This window comes from Pholcus phalangioides, unplaced genomic scaffold (assembly GCF_987345545.1).
Source record: "Pholcus phalangioides strain wild (caught in Gottingen) unplaced genomic scaffold, Ppha-v1.0 ptg000003l_1, whole genome shotgun sequence".
NCBI classification, from domain to species: domain Eukaryota; kingdom Metazoa; phylum Arthropoda; class Arachnida; order Araneae; family Pholcidae; genus Pholcus; species Pholcus phalangioides.
This window is the reverse complement of record NW_028301596.1, coordinates 52,964,322-52,982,923: the sequence shown is the minus strand read 5'-3', so window position 1 is coordinate 52,982,923 and position 18,602 is coordinate 52,964,322. Positions and strand designations below refer to the sequence as shown.

The 18,602-nt window shown below is 37.9% G+C and overlaps 1 protein-coding gene across 3 annotated transcripts in view; it reads left to right on the top strand.

Moving 5' to 3' along the window:
• Positions 1-18,602, top strand: part of LOC149088804 (uncharacterized) — an 89,706-nt gene that overhangs the window by 6,841 nt on the left and 64,263 nt on the right. For 2 of the 3 annotated variants that reach the window (XM_089250276.1, XM_089250274.1), the window contains exons 2-6: positions 5,778-5,863; positions 9,237-9,503; positions 10,002-10,034; positions 10,717-10,839; positions 13,648-14,400. In XM_089250276.1, coding sequence (XP_089106402.1) covers positions 5,778-5,863; positions 9,237-9,503; positions 10,002-10,034; positions 10,717-10,839; positions 13,648-14,400 — 1,262 coding nt within the window. Of the gene's footprint in view, positions 1-2,147; positions 2,826-5,777; positions 5,864-9,236; positions 9,504-10,001; positions 10,035-10,716; positions 10,840-13,647; positions 14,401-18,602 lie in introns of those variants that run through there. The other variant, XM_089250277.1, reaches the window with a different exon arrangement.

Sequence of the window (18,602 nt, the reverse complement as noted above, 5' to 3'; positions counted from 1 at the left end):
GAAACAGTCCTACTGCTTTACTCATTGATTAGTAGGCGGCGTGTCACGTTGGGCGATTCACGTTGCTCGCGGCACACAAAACCTGCTCCTAGGAAAACCTGGCTTTAGCGGGTATAGCCACACAAAGCCTCCAAGATATACTACTACTATTAGTACTTCTAGAAGGCTTTGGCATAGCGCAGGGCAACAACTTTGAGGAACGATTGGCCAAGAATATTGTTAGAATGGGTAAAGGACAACGAAATTTGAATATAACCCGAAATAAATCCACCTCTGCCTAGACAGCTAAAGGCTAGATCAGTGAGTGACCAAAAAAGTGACGTGGATGACAGTTTGTAAGCACGGGAGTGAGCAAAAGATTTACCTAGAGACAGTGTCGTCTTTGTCATGGGTTCACCCGGGCACGGCCCGGGGGCCTTTCAGAGAAGGGGGGCCTCAGAAAAATAAAAAGTAGTTGGATTTTTCGAGAATTTGCCAGGTAAGGCCTCAGAAAAACCACTTTGCTCGGTGGCTCATGATACTCTTAGACGGCCCTTCCTAGAGAGTGCGGAAGCATGTCAATGGCCAAAATAATTATCTAGAGCGTGTGCAAGCTTATGAATGACCAAAACAGTGACCAAAATTATGGGCCCATATAAATTACATTGAAGAAATTCCGCAGCTCTTTAATCAAGCATTTTTTGGAACAAAAACAGGCAGATCAATAACTTGAACTTACAAAAAAATTTCGAAGTATCTAGCTCCTATAAAAAAAAATATATATATATAGAATTAATGGAAGAAATAATTTCAGCATTGATAAAAAAATGATAATTTCAAAATTAATGAAAGATAAATCCAGAATTAATGAGATATAATTTCAGAATCAATGAAAGAAATAATCCCAGCATTAATAAAAGAAAATTCCAGGATTAAAGAAAATTATAATTCCGAAATTATTGCTAGAGAGCTAACCAAAAGAGTGTTCTAGACAGTGTGCAAACTTGTGTATGACAAAAGTAGTGGCCTAGAATTTGTGCAAGCATGTGAATAACCGAAAGAATGACCTACAGAACGAGAGACCGGTTCAGTGAGTGACCCAGATCGTGTGCAGGCATGCGAATGACCAAAAGAGTGACCTGCGTGTACAAGAATGTTAATGACCTAGAGCATGTGTGTAAACATGTAAATGATCAAAAGGGTGCCCAAGCAAGGAACCATGTCAGTGAGCAATCAAAAGAGTGACCCAGAACGTGTGCAAGCATGAGAATGTCCCAAACAGTGTGCAAGCATGTGAATGACTAAATGAACTTATAGAGTGTGAGAGCATGAGAGTGACCAAAAGAGTGACAAAACACAGGTGTACTTGCAGGGGGGGGGGCCTATGCAGGTTATAACACAAGGTGGTGAATTCCGGGCGAAGGATGGCAAAATTCGTGTAGCCCGCAGGAGACTAAATCATGAATTCGTCTCTGCTCCGTGGTGGTCGAGTGGTCATCGCGAGGGCACGAACCATCCTCCTCCTCCTCCACCGTCACCACAGTGATGGTCGGCTGAAGTTGGCTTCCAGTGGTTCTCAACTTCGAGGCACGAATGCGAGCATGAAGCATCCTCCTTTAAAAAGTCTTGCCGCAGAGAGCAACATGCCTACAATGGTACAATTATCGCACTTCACTCATAGCTAGAAAAATTGGTGGCAGATGGCAGCACTACGTATAACAAACATTACACAGTAACAAACTTCACTTTGGATTCACAAGAAGTGCACGGAGTTTCTAACATGTATCAATTCAAGATTCATTGGAAGACTGATTATTTGTGGAGATTACAAGGAAGAAAATTCATCACTGTCTCCACACGAGGTCTCGAAGCCCGGTCTCTCGCTTGTCGGACGAGTGCTCTTCCAACTAAGCTATGGAAGCAGATAGAATATTTCAACCCTGGAGCGTATATATATATATATGTTGAAAGGCACCGTACATGGACGGCGTCAACAATCAACTAATAGCTCGTTAATAACATAGGCCAGCAGAGATGGCCACATTTCACGAGCGCTATTCCCCAATCTCTCCTCGAAAATGGTGAGGTCCCATAAAAAGCGAATGGTCACGAAGTTTTAGAGTTACTATTTAGCATTAAGAGATTGGCAGCAAAAATTTTCTTCTTTGGTTGTCAACAAAATATTTTGGCGCAAATTCAATTTCTCTGCTGTTTTCATTAAAGATCTCGGTTGTTTTCGCAAAAGGACCACAACTAGGGGGAAAGCAGGCGGGTCTGGTCAACACCAGCTGGAGCAGCTCTAGCTGGTGTTGGTCGGGTGCTCCGGGGAATTCACCCCCCTTTAACTGCTCCTTAACTCCCCCCTATACGAGGGGGGGGGGAGGGGGCAAATGCCTGCTTGTCTTGGCTGAATAAGTATCTAGTTGCGGCTGTGCTAGAGATATCTACCCAAGGTTTGTGGTATAAATATAGGCACCCCCTAATTCCAAAGGGTTTTTGATGGACCCTTAAATAGTGAATTTATAATGTAAAAAGATTCAACGCTAGGTCCTGTGATAGTATCAGGGCCGTCTTCAGAGGTTCCTCGGGCAGAGTGGTTCTTCTCTACCTGGTGAATTGTAGAAAACAGCAAACAGATTTCATTTTTGTGAGGGCCCCTCAATTTGTAGCCCTCCGGGATGAGCCCATGCGTCAAGACGTCACTGGATATTATACAGTAACTCAAAACTTTGTAATCAAATTCATTCTGTAGGAGCCTCCCCCCCCCCCAAGCCTTGAAGGGAGAGGGCTCGTGATAAGTAGATCTGGTTGAAATTGTCAAATGTAAGGGGCTGTTCGCGTATTAGGTGAGTAAATTTTTCGCCATTTTTGACCCCCTTGTCAGCTCTGCCCTCTACCACCTAACGCATATTGAGATCAGAGACGTACACGGGGGGAGGAAAAAGGGGTATAGGCAGATAAGTTTTTTTTTTGATGGAAAATTATTTTGAAAAATTAAGATTTCGGCAGAAAATACCTTTGTATGTTGTTATGATAGATTTCTGTTCGTTTCAATGCTATTTGAAGTCTAAGAACTCAAAATTTCTTTTTAAGGAATCAATTATAACGCACCCTATAAGCCAGTGTTTTCCAAAGTGCGCGATGGGAATGCGATAGAAGCTACGGGTATAATATAGGATCCTATGGGTTCACTTGAGTCGGGGACAATGAGAGAAAAAAAATTCTGATGCAGGGGGCAATAGAACAAAAAGTTCGGGAAATTATGATTTACGCCATACATGCTGAACCGCAGACAAAATGTGGCCTGCCACCTCGAACCTAGTTTTATAAAAATGAACCAAGTGACACGTTTACAGATTGCTTAAGAGACCAGTTCGACAATTCCAGAACACTTAAGCGGTCCGTGGTACATTTAGAAATCCCTTGAGTGATATGTGGTACAGTTTTAGAGCACTTTAGCACTTCTACATCACTCAAGTTTCCCACTGCACATTCGCAGATTACTTAAGTGATCCCCGGCATAATTACAGATCACTTGAGTTACTGGTGGCACAGTTCCAGAGTTCTTAAGCAGCCCATGACACATTTCTAAAGCACTTGAGCAGTCCGGATGCTTTCCCAGACCATTTGAAGTATCTGCAGAGCATTTAAATATCACTAAATTGGCTCTGTGGAGGACATCAATAGGTAGAATGTTAGTTCAGGTGCCCACAAAGTAGTGAGAGGTTTTTTTTTCGTTTTTGGCACACAGAGTAAGATGTAATTAAGAAATTAAGAATATTTCATGTTTTGATAAAGGGTGGTTGATGACATAAGCTTCATTCAAACCCCCCCCCCCCCACATCGATGCCGACGTAATACTTGAATGACTGCTAAGTACAATGGAACCTCGATTATCCCCGTTATCAAAATTTCAATTTCATGTTCAGCTCTTCTCTGCTCGTGTTGTTGTCAGGTTTTTTCATTGGTGATGCAAAGACTTTTTTTTGTAATGAAAACAAACACTTCCATTTCGTAGAGTTGGATTTCTTCATTCTTTTACAGAACTGCCTCCCCCCCCCCCATTCTCAGAGTTAAATTCTCATGTCAATGAGTTAAAATGGCAGTCCCCATATGCACACATAATAAGAATCAGAGATTGTCCTTAGCAATTGGCACTTGAAAATTTACAGCCAATTACAGGAAATGCTAGCAAGTTAGTTAGTCTAAATATATTATTATTTTTTAACTGAAAGATAAGGCACGAGAATGGTGTAACTTCAGATGCGTTCACGTGCCATTGGATGGACCAGAATTATTCCTCGTTTTTTTTTTTTCATTCTTATAGTAAATTTTATAACTGTGCAGAATGGCTGACAGGAAAAGGATAAATGTGTTTGTCAATTATCCGTCATCACCTTTCCCAACATTAGCCCAGATAATCGTGGCTCTACTGTATTTATGCTATCAATGAAATTAGTAGTGTGGCTATACTTCAATAAGTGTAATTTTTTAATTTTTTTTACACAGTTAATATGAATTTTGCAGATGTCTTTGCGCTATTAGCAGGATGCCCGGCAACATTGATGAGACTACTCTTTGAGGATTAACCGCGAGGTCCAAAAGTACGGGATGAAAATGAATATAAGCAAAACGAAAACAGTTTCAATGTGGGCAAGAAAGCTCATCGCTTCACAACAAAAATCAAAGGTCAACAAGTACAGTACCATTGTTTAAATACTTGAGAGGGGGGGGGTTGATCAAGGAAGATGGCTATTGTTGCAATGACATAAGGTCTAGAATCGCCCTTGTTAAACAAGAATTCTGATGTGGTGCTGGAGGCGCATAAGCTAGAAATCAAAAGGTCAAATTCACAAGTACTAACACAGGCTGGAGAGAGTCACCAAATGCTGGAAAGGATTAAATATAGACGCTTACATTGGTTGGGACATTTCTATCACTGCGGATTGCTGCGAGATGTAATGGAATGCAGGATTGAAGCGGAAAGGCCCGGGATCACCTGGATCTCAACACTACTAAATGATGCAGAATGTGCTAGCTGTAACCGATTGAAGAACAAATCCCAAGACAGATGAGTGGCGGCTGCTCAACATGGGGGCGAACCAGTCTTAGGACTGATGCACCATTGATGATGATGATGAATATGACTATATGCAGTGAATAGTCATTTTAAACAGATAAAATGCATAAATACTTTTTTTTCCAATTTTGTTATTTTAAATCTTTTTTTTACTCCTGATCCGTATCTATCAATTATTCCTGTTCACCTTCCTTACCATTAGCATGGATAATCAAGGTTCCACTGTATATGTAAACTGGTAGGCAAAGATTTTTAGCCATTGGATGGAGAGAGGTTATTCGATAAGATCGCTTTTCCTTGGTGGTGCAAGTCAGGGCGTAACTATGATTTTTGTTTGAGGGCAAACATTATTTACCAGCTCCCATCAAATTCAGTGATTTTATAACAGGTTTTTGTTTCCAGCTCAAATTTTCACTCAGGGCACTTGCCCTCTCTTCAACCCCTCTTCTCCAGTTCCTGCCCTATATAACTCAAAGTGAACGATTATGAATCTGAGTAAGTTTCGTTGAAAATATGAGCTGCAAAATACGGGTCAAATGGTGGCTCTATTTTTTTCATCTAAACTGTAATTACTACAGAACATTCATTAAATGCTCTTATAATTATAGGAAAGTACTGAGTTTTTTATACTTTCTATGAATCATAATAGTGGCTCCTAGCTGTATAGAGTGATTCTGATATAACTGATTAATACCATTTTTTTCCTTGTGTTTATTAGTCATGTAATCAAAACTAAAGCCAATAACTTTGAGGGAACAACAAATGAACATGGAAGAGTATATCATCGCATTGGCAAGTCTTCAGGTAATCGTTGCTCAAGATAATTTTGAGTCTGTTATATATGATAAAATCTATGCTCAAATTAATACCTGCATCTTTCCAAATCAGCATGGTTTCGTTAGAATAGATCTGCAGTTACCGATCTTCTTTCCCTCAATACCCATATTATTGGAGCCATAGCCAATAACTGCCAGCTCAATGTAATTTACACACATTTCACCGAAGCATTTGATTGTGTTAGTCACTCTATATTCATGTACAAACTAAAAAAAATTGGTTTCTGTGATGATATTCGTAATTTATTTGCATCGTATCTAAGAAACAGATTGATTTTTGTATCTTATGGCTTGTCTCTTAGTGTCAGATTTTGTGCAACATCTGGAGTCCCTCAGGGGTCTGCCCTTGGACCTCTATTGTTTCTTGTTTTTATTAATGACCTTGCAGCCTCTGTTCATATTTGCTTATTATTTGCTATTACGAACAGAGGCTGAGATACCCTGTTCGTTCTTGTCAGAAACTTTCCAGACACAGGGGTACAACAAAAATGGCGATATGACCACAGAAAAAGATTGCTATCATAGAGAGTTCCTCAACAAGGGGTTAGCGGACCAACCTCTCGATGGGTATTAAAAAAGGCTGCCATTCGGATTCTGCAATAAATTGTAGGTCCTGGTCTAATTAGCCGTGGTGCAACAAAAATGATCAAAAGTCAAATCTCTTGATCATATTCTCCTAATAGGCTGACAGGGCTCCAACCTCATACCAACGCATCAACTGGCCGTTTTCATATCACCATGGGCAAGTGATGTTCAGATGTTTCTATTACACCCCCCCCCCCTTATGCATCTGAGGTCCCCGGGGAAGTCTATGCATTAAAAAAGAAACATTGAAAGTATCACTCTACAAAATGTTGAAATTCCTGTTTACAAAAATCAAGGAAAAAATCTTATGAATAGTTCATTTAATTCCTACAGATGACAGAACACTACCAAACCTGTAAATTTCTTAAACACAAATGTCCAATTTAAAGAAAAAACCTCTTGTGTGTTTCCTATAACCCGAATTTTCGATTCAGAAGTTCATGAATGTCAGTTTCCGTTTCGTCAGGAAATTATGTTTTACAAAAAAAACAAAAATTTTGAAAATTTTACATTCATTAGAGGTGAGGATTCTTGAATTTCAGAATTTGTGTGTACTTTAAACTACACCCAGTGCCATCTTAACACAAGTCCCGCCGGGCACGTCATAGGAACCTCAGTTACATAATGGCTTCCATGATAAGATCTGGCACAATGATTTATGACAAATGTTCATTAAGTGTTGCGCCTAAGCTCTTTCTCATTTTGCCCTTAAAAAAACAAGACATAGTTTTCTTTTTATAAATATTTAAAATTTGAGTTCTGTGGAACAGCCTCATTACCATCAAAGGTTCTGTGGAACAACCTTATAACTATCAAAGGGTTCCTGAGAAATTTTATGTTAGGAACAGTTACATTATACCCATGTAAAATGATTTATTCTTTGTTTGTCCTTCAGGAACAAATTTGATAGGAATTAGTCTTCTGCAATCAGTGCAGCTTGGACAGTTTCAACACTCAAACCGATTTTGTTGGTAACTGAGGATGCCCAGTTCTGTCATTTATCCATTACATTCTCTCTATCATCTCGAAATCTCCCAAACCACAAAAACACATTTGACCAAGACAAACACTCACCACAGATTGCAATCTGCATCATTTGATCAAAATTTGCTAGTTTGTTTTTTTTTTAACAAAACTATCACACACCTCTAATCCAGATATGGCTCCATCACATTTGTGAAAAAAAGACAAAAAACAAAATGTATCTCCATAAGGACTGAACAGCAACTGATGCTATTTGGTATCTGCAATGAGGAGGACTTGTGCTATACACACTGGCGGAAAATAAAATCTCAACGCCAAAAAGGAATTAGTTTGGAGGAATGTAATTTTGGCAAAGCAATTTTCTAGGTAACATATTTATTTGATTAAAATTTCAAGGTCACAGGTTAAAGTAAGCATGAGAAGATTAATTTAAAATGTGAAATGGTGACACATTAATCACTGTAGTCGTCACTATTGTGAATGCAAACATGCATGCATTGTGTCATACAGGTGCCGTATGTCATTTTGTGGGATGGAGTTCTATGCCTGTTGCACTTGGTCAGTCAAATCAGCAACTTAATGCTGGTTGTGGATGACGCTGGATTTGTCTTCCAATAATGTCCCATATGTGCTCAATGAAAGAAAGATCTGGTGATCTCACATTGGGTGACAGCAATGGTATGAGGACAAGCGTTATCCTGTTGGAGAACACCCCCTTGAATACTGCTCATGGATGACAGCACAACCAGTCCAATCACCAGTCTGACGTGCAAATTTTTCTTGCTGTCAAGGTGCTAGGAATAGCGACGAGAGTGCTCCTGCTGTCATAGGAAATCGCTTCCCAGACCATAACTCCTGGTGTAGGCCCAGTATGTCTACACTGCAGACAGCTTGGTTCCAAGCTCTCACCTGGCCTCCTCCTTACTAACGTACAACCATCACTGGCACCAAAACCAAAACAACTCTCATCTGAGAACACAAAATATCTCCACTCTGCCCTCCAATGAGCTCTAATTTGACACCACTGATGTCATAGATGTCAGTGATTTGGAGTAGTACAATGAACACTACTGGCCGTCTGGCTCAGAGCTGTCCCTCAAGTGTGTAATTGATTTGTTACAGTTTGCTGTGTCACTCTGGGGACAAAAGCGGCTCTAATTTCTGCTGCATATGCAGAACAGCCATGCGGCAAATACGGTGGTCTTCCCTCTCAGTAGTGGCCTGTGTACGGTTGGACCCTGGTCTTCTTGAGACAGTGCCTTCCTGTAACCACTGTTGCCAACAATTACGCACAGTGGATACATCCCTGCCTAGTCTTTCCGCAATATTGCAGAAAGAAAATCCACCTTCTCTTAGCCCTATTACACTGCCTCATTCAAACTCAGTAAACTGATGATACTTCCTTCTTCGTCTCCTTAAAGGCATTCTTGACTCAAACGTAGCTCACAATGTTCAATTCGGACGATAAATAACGTTCATGAAGCAAACGTGAGTTGCATGGTCATAGTGGCACTACTCTTATTCGGCTAGTGCAAAATTTGAATAGGTGTCATCTTTCAGATGTGCAAACATGCCTCTCAAATTTCGTTTATTTTGTACAACTTCTTCTTGGTGTTGGGATTTTATTTTCCACCAATGTATTTCTGTTTGTCACAAACAGATGGCACCATCTACAAACTCTCTATTGAATCAGTTCTAAAACTTTTAGCAACATTGTATGTGTGTGTTGTACATATGTAATATTTTTATTTATTTCAACCACAATTGTATAGTTTCAAACCAATCAGCATTTTCAAAGGACATAACACATCAATATGGACCCATAAGGAACCAAATCCATGATGACAGCATATCTCAAGCCAGAAGTAATTTTCCACCTGAGCCAGAGTCACTGCAACCTAGAAAGAGGAGTAAGCGGAACGACTATAGTGCACAGCACTATTACAGCAATCCACATTGTCCACCACTGTCTGGTTCTTGCCCACAGTGTCTAACTACTTTATCCGAGATGCCATATGATATTTGTGGTTTTCAGATGGGTAAGAATGCTATCTCAAACATGTGACTTTTTTTCCCGTAAAATACTTAAAACAAATTAAGAAAAGGGAGATAAGGTAGACTTTTGTAATGTATTTGTTTTACTCCTTTTTGTAAACTTCACTTTAAAAAATTCTAATGTGGTGAACTTTAAAAATTCCTATTTGTCTTCTAGCTGAAAACTCATTCTCATGTTTAACTGTAATTAAATATCTACTAATAAATAATATTGATGCTTTCATTACAGTTTTAATTTTAACCTTGAAGTTTCCAATAGTGCATTCATTGATTTTATAAGAGTTAAACTGAAGGGGAAAAATATTAATATTTATCCTTATTGAGTTAAATATAGAGTAGGACCCAAATTTAATGATATCCTTGCTTCATATATTAAAACTCTGGTTCCGATTTGTTGAATCAGATATTGACTGTATACAATTGAAATATTAAATTGCAATGTTTTTAAACTAATTTATTGTTTTCTCTGTTATTTAAACTAGTTTTGAAAGCAGTGGTGATATCTCCACAATCAGGTCAGTTTCTTTATTTTATGGGGGGTTTTTTTTTCCTTTCTTTGATGCCACAACATTTTTATAAAATATAAAAATTTCATAAATTCTTTTTTCTGTAGAACTTCTATAAAAGTATACACCAGATCAAAGGATGGGATAAGTTGAATAAAACCAGAAAAACATAAAATAAAACCTTATAGTAGAGTAAAACAACTCAAAACCTTGATTCTTTCAAAAACACTATTGACACTATACTCAAAGGATTAAAAATTTTTCAACAAGTGGTCTTGGACTGAAAGGGAATAAGAGCACTGACTGTTGTGACTGATGCCAGCAAAACATTAAGCCCAAGTGACACTATGGTAAGATGCTTTTCTTCCACTAAGAAGGTTACCATCAAGGTCCATGGGTTCGAATCCAAACATAGAACGTTAGAAGCAAGTTCTTCACCTACCGAACCTGGGGCAACCACTGATGGATGGAGCCTTCATTTCCCACCCAACTCCTCTGGTTGGAAATTGCCGTATGGCGAAATATGAACCGGAGTTGGTGTGCGGTAAAGTAGCAAAGCATTAAGAAGCACAGTGACCACTTGGAGATGTTTTCTTAATTTGCAAAAATTGCTTATTATTTTATATTTTTGCTCCTTGTGTAATCGCAGTAAGAAATCTTTAATGTAGTTTTATATTTTGGATATTTGTAGGATCATATGCCCCTCAGTGTGGTAAACTTGGACTTGTGGGAGCATTTGGGTCAACTGACATTTCACAATTCAGACGTCTCATTAGATATTCCTCAGAATCATCTTGTCCCTGTAATATAGCTGGTAAGGTTAAAATTACATTTATATTTTTGAGTATCAATGAATGTATTTTTTTAAATGCTCTCCCTGATTAAATGAATCAGATTGAACATACAGTTTTATTTATTTAACCCATTAACACCAGTTGGTAAGAAAATTTGCCATTGTAAATTTTTGTTTTTTCTTTGCCAATAAATGGTGGAAGTGGTTCCACTCATTATTTTTTGTCTTTAAAAAATCTAAGTCATCGTTAATGGGTTAATTGGGTCTAGATGATTCTGAATATACATGGAAATGAAAAAAACCTTTTTTTTTCTACTCTTCAAATTCAAAAACGGCCAGAGACATCCCATATAGGGAGTACGGGTATGTTTTGGATTTGTAAAGGATGAGGAAGAAAATAAAAGATCTCATCGAAGGCAGAAACCTATAAAACAAATCTAAGTCACATAGGAGAATGAGGAGAAAAAGATTTTAAAAAAGAGTAGTCAAAACATTGAATAAGTCTACTTTGAGGGAAAAAACCGATAAAAGAGTTCAATCAGGGTTTGTTAAATAAATTTTCCACTATCACATATTAGACCAATGATTCTTTCTATTTTCTTCAAAGTGTAGTCCACTTTTCAGTTACACTTTAAATAAAGAAATAATCATATTTTGGCAGTAGCATTTTATTTATTTATTTAGACAAAAACATCACAAAAACTTACAAGACAGAAAGACAAGAAGTAAAAGAAAACTACAAAACAACACTATTTAATCCAAAGGGATAGGCAAATCCTTCCTTGAGTCATAAACAGTAACATGAATGCAACGATTTTCTCGGCAACCCTGAAAGTATACAAAAATAATAATACTCAATAGTAAATGCACAATAAACAATAATACTCAATATCCAAATTAACTTTTTTTTTAAGAATATTACTTAAATGTTCAAATGTTACCCTATTCTCAAATTACAGTGATTAGTTAATTATTAGATAAAATGAACTGTTCGGTATCCATTATTTCAAATACACAATTTATTATAGTTTTTTTATACATATATTAAATGAAAGCTGTTGTCTATTGATAAAATTAAACTCATTGCATAACCTTGGAGCAAGAAAGCAAGGATTTTTTGTAAGTTGTTTTTCTTGGCAATGGTATATGATGTAGATTCTCTGTTCCTATAGTACTTCCTATAGTTAATCACACTTTGTGTGATTAACTTCTTTTAATTATAACTTCTAGAAAAAGGTAAATACAGTGGTGCCAAATATGTTCACAGATACAACCAATTTGAATCCTAACAACTGCTTTACACTGGCTGCAAAGTCTTCAATAAATTTTTCTGCAAGACACATTTTCAAAGTACAAATCATTATTATATTACTCTTAATATTATTACTCTTAAAGCCCTAGTAAGACAGCCACTGTAGTTGTAAATTAACAGCTGCAAATGTACACAGCCGTAACTGAAGAGAGAGACACCTTACATGGAAAGCACTGATGAAGTAATACCACTTACAGCAGACAGTGCCATCTTTATGCATGGGGCCCACCCACATAGGGCCCTCAAAAGAAGAAGGGGCCTCACAAAAATTAAATCTGGTGGAAATATTCAAGAATTTGTCGCATAGGGCCTCAGAAAACTCACTTTGCCTCTGGGCCCATGATGCTCTTAAGATGGCCCTGACAGCAGATATAACTTGAGTGTCAATAACTTTTTACATATAGATATATACAGTCGAGCCTGCTTGTAACAAAACTGGATATTAAAAGTATCGATTAATTGCTATATTTATGAATATCCGATACAGTAAATTTTTTTTGACAAGAATCACATTTTTTTCATAGGATTACTTTCCATAAAATCAGTTTCCCTTCACAAACAAAAGCTGAATGTGAAGTACTACAGTACATTCGAAGAAAAGATGTGGGTGTGTTCTGTAAGCGCCATCTGTTGCAAGATTGCAATTTCCCAATGATAGATAATACTGGTTCTGTTCATTCCCCCCTCCCATACCCTTGAATAAAGAGGGATTGGTATTACCACAGTTTCATTTATGTTTGCCATTGTAGCAGCTTGACGGATCACTTACAGGTATGGTTCTTAAATTTCTGCCATCCGCAGTTCCCTCCTTGCCTCCACCAATGTTTATTTATGGTTCCCTAGAATAGTCTAATAAGGAACCACTTCAAAGCAATGAATAGTTACGCATCAATATCGACAGCTTGCCTCTGACATAGCTGGTAAGGCAGACATTGAGAATCACTGACTTATGGGTCATATATGACAGTATATGGGTCTAATGTTTTATACCAGTCTATGTGAGTATAATAAATATTTGTGACATGTCAATAATTTTCATTTTAATTATAATTAAATTTTCAAATTCATTTGAGACCCCTCTAAACCCATCTTCACGGATTATAGGTAGAGAAACACTGCTTCAAGTGGATTTCTCATTAAACTTGAGCATTTATCATGTATTGGTTATAATTAGGGCCATAGGCGTATGCAGAATTTTCTCATTTCTTTCGTTTGGGGTTAGAACCCCCCCCCCCCCTTTGTGTACACCAATGATTAGGGCACAGATTTTTATAACCTAAAGATGAAATGGAGTTGCTTATAGTTTAGAAAACCTGAATTTAAGTTTTTTAACCTATCAGCCATGACGTTTAGGCCATAAAAATCCAATTCTTAGTTATAATGAATATCAGGTGTTGCGAATGTTTTTCGCATTCTCATGTGACTTCATTATATTCAAGCTTGACTGTGTTTTCTAAAGTTTTCTGTAGCAATATGCTGCACCTCAGGTTTAATATTCTTATCTTATTTTCTTCTAGGTTTGAAGCGGATAATTTTATTTGCGATGCCAGAATCCTTTATTTATGAAGCACCAGTTTTCACAAAGGTTTCACTTTCAGAGCAGGTTTACGTGATACCTTTGGATTCAGGAATAAGCAAAGAATTGGCAACCATGGTCAAGTCTTGTCAACTATCAGCAAGGAGTCATTCTTCCAAAACACCATCCCAATCATATGTGTCATTACCCCCATGGAAGCTTTCAGAGCATCCATCATCTCAACAAACTTATGCTTTAACATCTTCCCCAGAAGTATACCCTGAATCACCTGGAAATCATGCACCAACATCTCCTGTGGAATCACCACCTCCTTCAAAACCGTTATCACAAGTGTATGTGCAGGAATCTCACTTGTATTCAGTATCTCAACAAAATGCACTACTCGCACAAGATTACATATTTCCCCCAAAATCTCCAGAAGACTACCCAAATAAAGAAAAGTTTTATATCCCACCGCCATTATCTCAGAAACCTTCTGTCGGTTATTCAGCAAGATCATACATACCACCACAATTGATTCGATATCCGCCAGTTGGTGCACCATCATATGATCCATCTCCTGACCCAACACCAGCATCTGGTGCTGATTTATATGTAAAGCCATCAGTTGACAAACCACCTGCAGTTGTACCAGTTGGACAACTATCACAATGCCTTCAGTCTGGTGGATGCCCTACTTGTGCAATTTATGACAAGGACTCTGTCAACGAAGCATACTGTGCTGCAGACGTTGGTAGTTATACATATTTCCCAGTAGATAGTCTAAATCTAGTGTTCTCCCCAGAATTGTTTCGCAGCTTGGTAGTAAGAAGTAGTATTTGAGTACCGTGTCTCTGAGCTTGTGTGTGTATAGTGTATTAAAAATGCATACATATTGCAGTTTGTGAACTTAAGAAATCCTAGCCGTGAGATCAACTGAAATTGCCAGTTAGTCCGCCCTGTGAAATGGCTCTGTGGAGAACTCTGAAATCAGTTGTGTACTGAATAATAATAAATTTTAGTCCAACTATGTCATTTTGTATAAAAATTCATGTGATATTCGAAACATGATTGCAAAAAATTCTAAGAATGAAATATTTTGTTTTTACAGTACGTTCAGTTATTAATTGTGCAGGTTACCAACTAAAATTTAAAGGATTGTATGATATGCTCATAAGTTACACTCAAATCTGTTGATGTATGTGTCAATTTTTCAAATTTCATTCTACATTTTGTTTATAAAACACTAATTAGACAAATATATGTGATAGACCTTAGATTTTAGTTCACAACCTCAACAATATATAGCAGAATATCATATTAAAATTTAGTAATGATGCAATGAATAGATTTTTATAAATCATGTTTCAAACTCAAGTAAAATGTCAAAAATAGTATTCGTTATTAAACACGCTTATTCACGGATTACTTCTCTGTAAGAACACAACACTGGAGTAGACATAACTCCAGTTCTGAGCATCATCTAAACAAAACAAGGCTTATTTTGGAATCACAAAGAATAGGGCTTCCATAAAAAATAAAAATTGATATTTTCTTCGAAAATGATGTTTTCAACAGTCAAATATAGAGTAGTGTTAATTACATTAATAAACAGTTATTTTAATTATTAGAAGTTTAAATGATTGTTTGGAAATATAATTTTGTTTTTAATGTAAATGCTATTTAAACTGATAAAAAAACCAGTTTAAATTTAAAAAAACCTGGTGTTTTGGTTTTTTTACCCACCCTGGAAGGCAAGTTCTACCGAGTCAAGCAATTTCTTCTATGTTCAGCTACATAGTAAAGGGTTTTGTAAGTTTAAATTGGCAATGGATTGTTTCCATGAAATAGACCCATCTAGGGTATGTTATTCACGTGTAAAAAAATTGGTAGAGGAAACATTGTTACTATATGGTAACAAATTAACAAATTTCCGCTGTGGTGGTCGAGTGGTCATAGTGACAGACTCATATCGCGAGGACCTGGGTTTGAATCATACCTTCACCACAGTGGTGGTCGGCTGATTTTTTTTTTGTGATTCTCAACTTTGAGGCGTGAATGCAAACTGATCTTCCTATTAAAAAGTCTCGCTACAGAGAGAAACAGCTCTGTAATGCTACAAATGTTCAATCATTACACTTTACTCATAATTAGAAAAATTGATGGCAGGTGGCATCACTACATACATAATTTGTCATATAGCATTAATTTATTTTATATTTTATTTTTTCAAGAAAACGATATTATACAAAAGAACGGGGAAAAACTGCCAGGAAGCCAACTTAGCTCATACTGACAATCACAGCATTAGAGTAGATATTTACAAAGCATTCAGTACAATTGTAACAAATACTAATGTATAATATATATACAGGGCATCTATAATTAAAAGATTTTAAAGTAGCCTACAGGCAAACCCAGTCATCAAAAAAGTGTGAAATTTTGTGGAGGACTTCATGAATTGATGGGAATTTGTTTTTTTTTGGGGGGGGGGGAATTAGTTGCACAACCTGAGGGTGTTTCACTTGAATACCTGTAGTAAACATGTAAATTTATGTGATGTCACGCAGCAGCTGTTATAAAACCTAGAAACATTCACTAAGATCTTGTTTCTTAATGTGTTCGCTGCTCACAATGACGATAAGTTTACGAGATCATGCTTTCTTGGTCAGATTGTTTTACCAAAACATCAATTCCACAGTAACTGCTCTATGGAAATATCGGACTTGAAAGAGAATTTGAAAAGGTTCAGTGGATGTTAAAAACTTTCGGAGTATGATAACGAAATTTGAAACCACAGGATCATTGACTGTTCGTCCTGGAAGAGGAAGAAAACCCATTTCTATAGACACAGTACAGGAGGTTTTTTCAGCGTTTCACTTCTTCAACATTTCCCCGTACACACTTCGGTCAGTTGTGGAACATGCCATCTTGCGATTTCACATGGTATCTGAAAATGATGGCCATCGTGTAGAACATGTTTTGTTGCAGTACAATTGTAAAAGTGTTTAACAATTGTAAACATTTACCTAAATGTGTCATTTCTTAATAAAATGCTCTCTGGTGGTGGCATGTGCAACTAATTTTTCTCCCTGAAACAAATTCCCATCACTGCATGAAGTCCTCCACAAAATTTCACAATTTTCTAATGACTGGTTTCGTCTGTAGGCTACTTTAAAATAGGGTCTTTTAATTATGGACTTCCTGTATAATAAATGAAAGGGGGAGGAGGAGAACAAAATAGACTGTGCATATAGTTGATGGTGGCAGTTGTGGTGGGAACAATATCTCAGTGGGTTATATGAATTCTTAATATACATTTTTACAAGAATGAAAAAAGGTAATAATTTTAAATAAAAAAAAAGCTTGAAGAAATTAAAAACAAATTTGTTATATAAAGGTCATTGGATTAACTTGACAAGAAGAAGAAGTGAATTTCAGACAATATAACAAGCAGTTCACAGAAACAATATTTACGTTAAGTTCACAACACGGACATGCACATTCAAACATGTACCAATTCATTAGAAGTTTCTCAGAGGAATGTGGACGAGGTGCAAGTATGGTTTAGTAGTAATAAACAAATTTAGAAGAAACGGCTAACAGACATTGCGTTGCCTGTTATGTCCCCTCCCTCCTACTTCTATTCTTCTACACACGTAGGAGACTGTATAAATGAGATGCCTAAAAAGACAAATGTTTATAGTTTTGGGTTATTTGCAGATTTTCCCGTATTCATGGTCACCTCCACGAATACCAAGGGAGGACTGTATATAAACTGAAGAGCCAAAAAAACTGGTAAAGGCATGCGTATGCAAATAAAGAGGTATGGAACTAATCAGAGTACGGCGCTGCGGTCGGCAACGCCTATATAACACAACAATTGTCTGGCATAGTTGTTAGATTGGTTACTGCTGCTACAATGGCAGGTTATCGAGATTTAAGTGAGTTTGAATGTGGTGTTATAGTCGGCGCACGAGAGATGAGACATAGCATCTCCGAGGTAGCGATGAAATTTGGATTTTCACGTACGACCATTTCACGAGTGTACCGTGAATATCGGGAATCCAGTAAAAAATTAAATCTACGACATCGCTGCGGCCGGAAAAAGATCATGCAAGAACGGGACCAACGACGACTGACGAGAATCATTAAACGTGACAGACGTGCAACCCTTCCGCAAATTGCTGCAGATTTCGATGCTGAGCCATCAACAAGTGTCAGCGTGCGAACCATTCAATGAAACATCATCGATATGGGCTTTTGGAGCCAAAGGCCCATTCGTGTACCCTTGATGACTGCACGACATAAAGCTTTACACTTCGCCTGGGCCCGACAACACTGACATTGGACTGTTGAGGACTGGAAACACGTTGCCTGGTCTGACGAGTCTCAGTTACAATTGCTTCGATCTGATGGACGTGTATGGGTATGGAGACAACCTCATGAATCCATGGACCCTACATGTCAACAGGGGACTGTTCAAGCTGGTGGAGGCTCTGTGATGGTATGGGGTGTGTGCAGTTGGCGTGATATGGGGCCCCTGATACGTCTATATACTACTCTGACAGGTACGTAAGCATCCTGTCTGATCACCTGCACCCATTCATGTCCATTGTGCATTCCGACGGACTTGGACAATGCGACACCCCACACGTCCAGAATTGCTACAAAGTGGCTCCAGAAACACTCTTCTGACTTTAGACACTTCCGCTGGCCACCTAAATCCCCAGACATGAACATTATTGAACATATCTGGGATGCCTTGCAACGTGCTGGTCAGAAGAGATCTCCATCCCCTCTTACTCCTACGGATTTATGGACAGTCTTGCACCATTCATGGTGTCAATTACCTCCAGCACTACTTCAGACATTAGTCGAGTCCATGCCACGTCGTGTTGCGGCACTTCTGCAGGCTCGTGGGGGCCCTACATGATATTAGGCAGGTGAACCAGT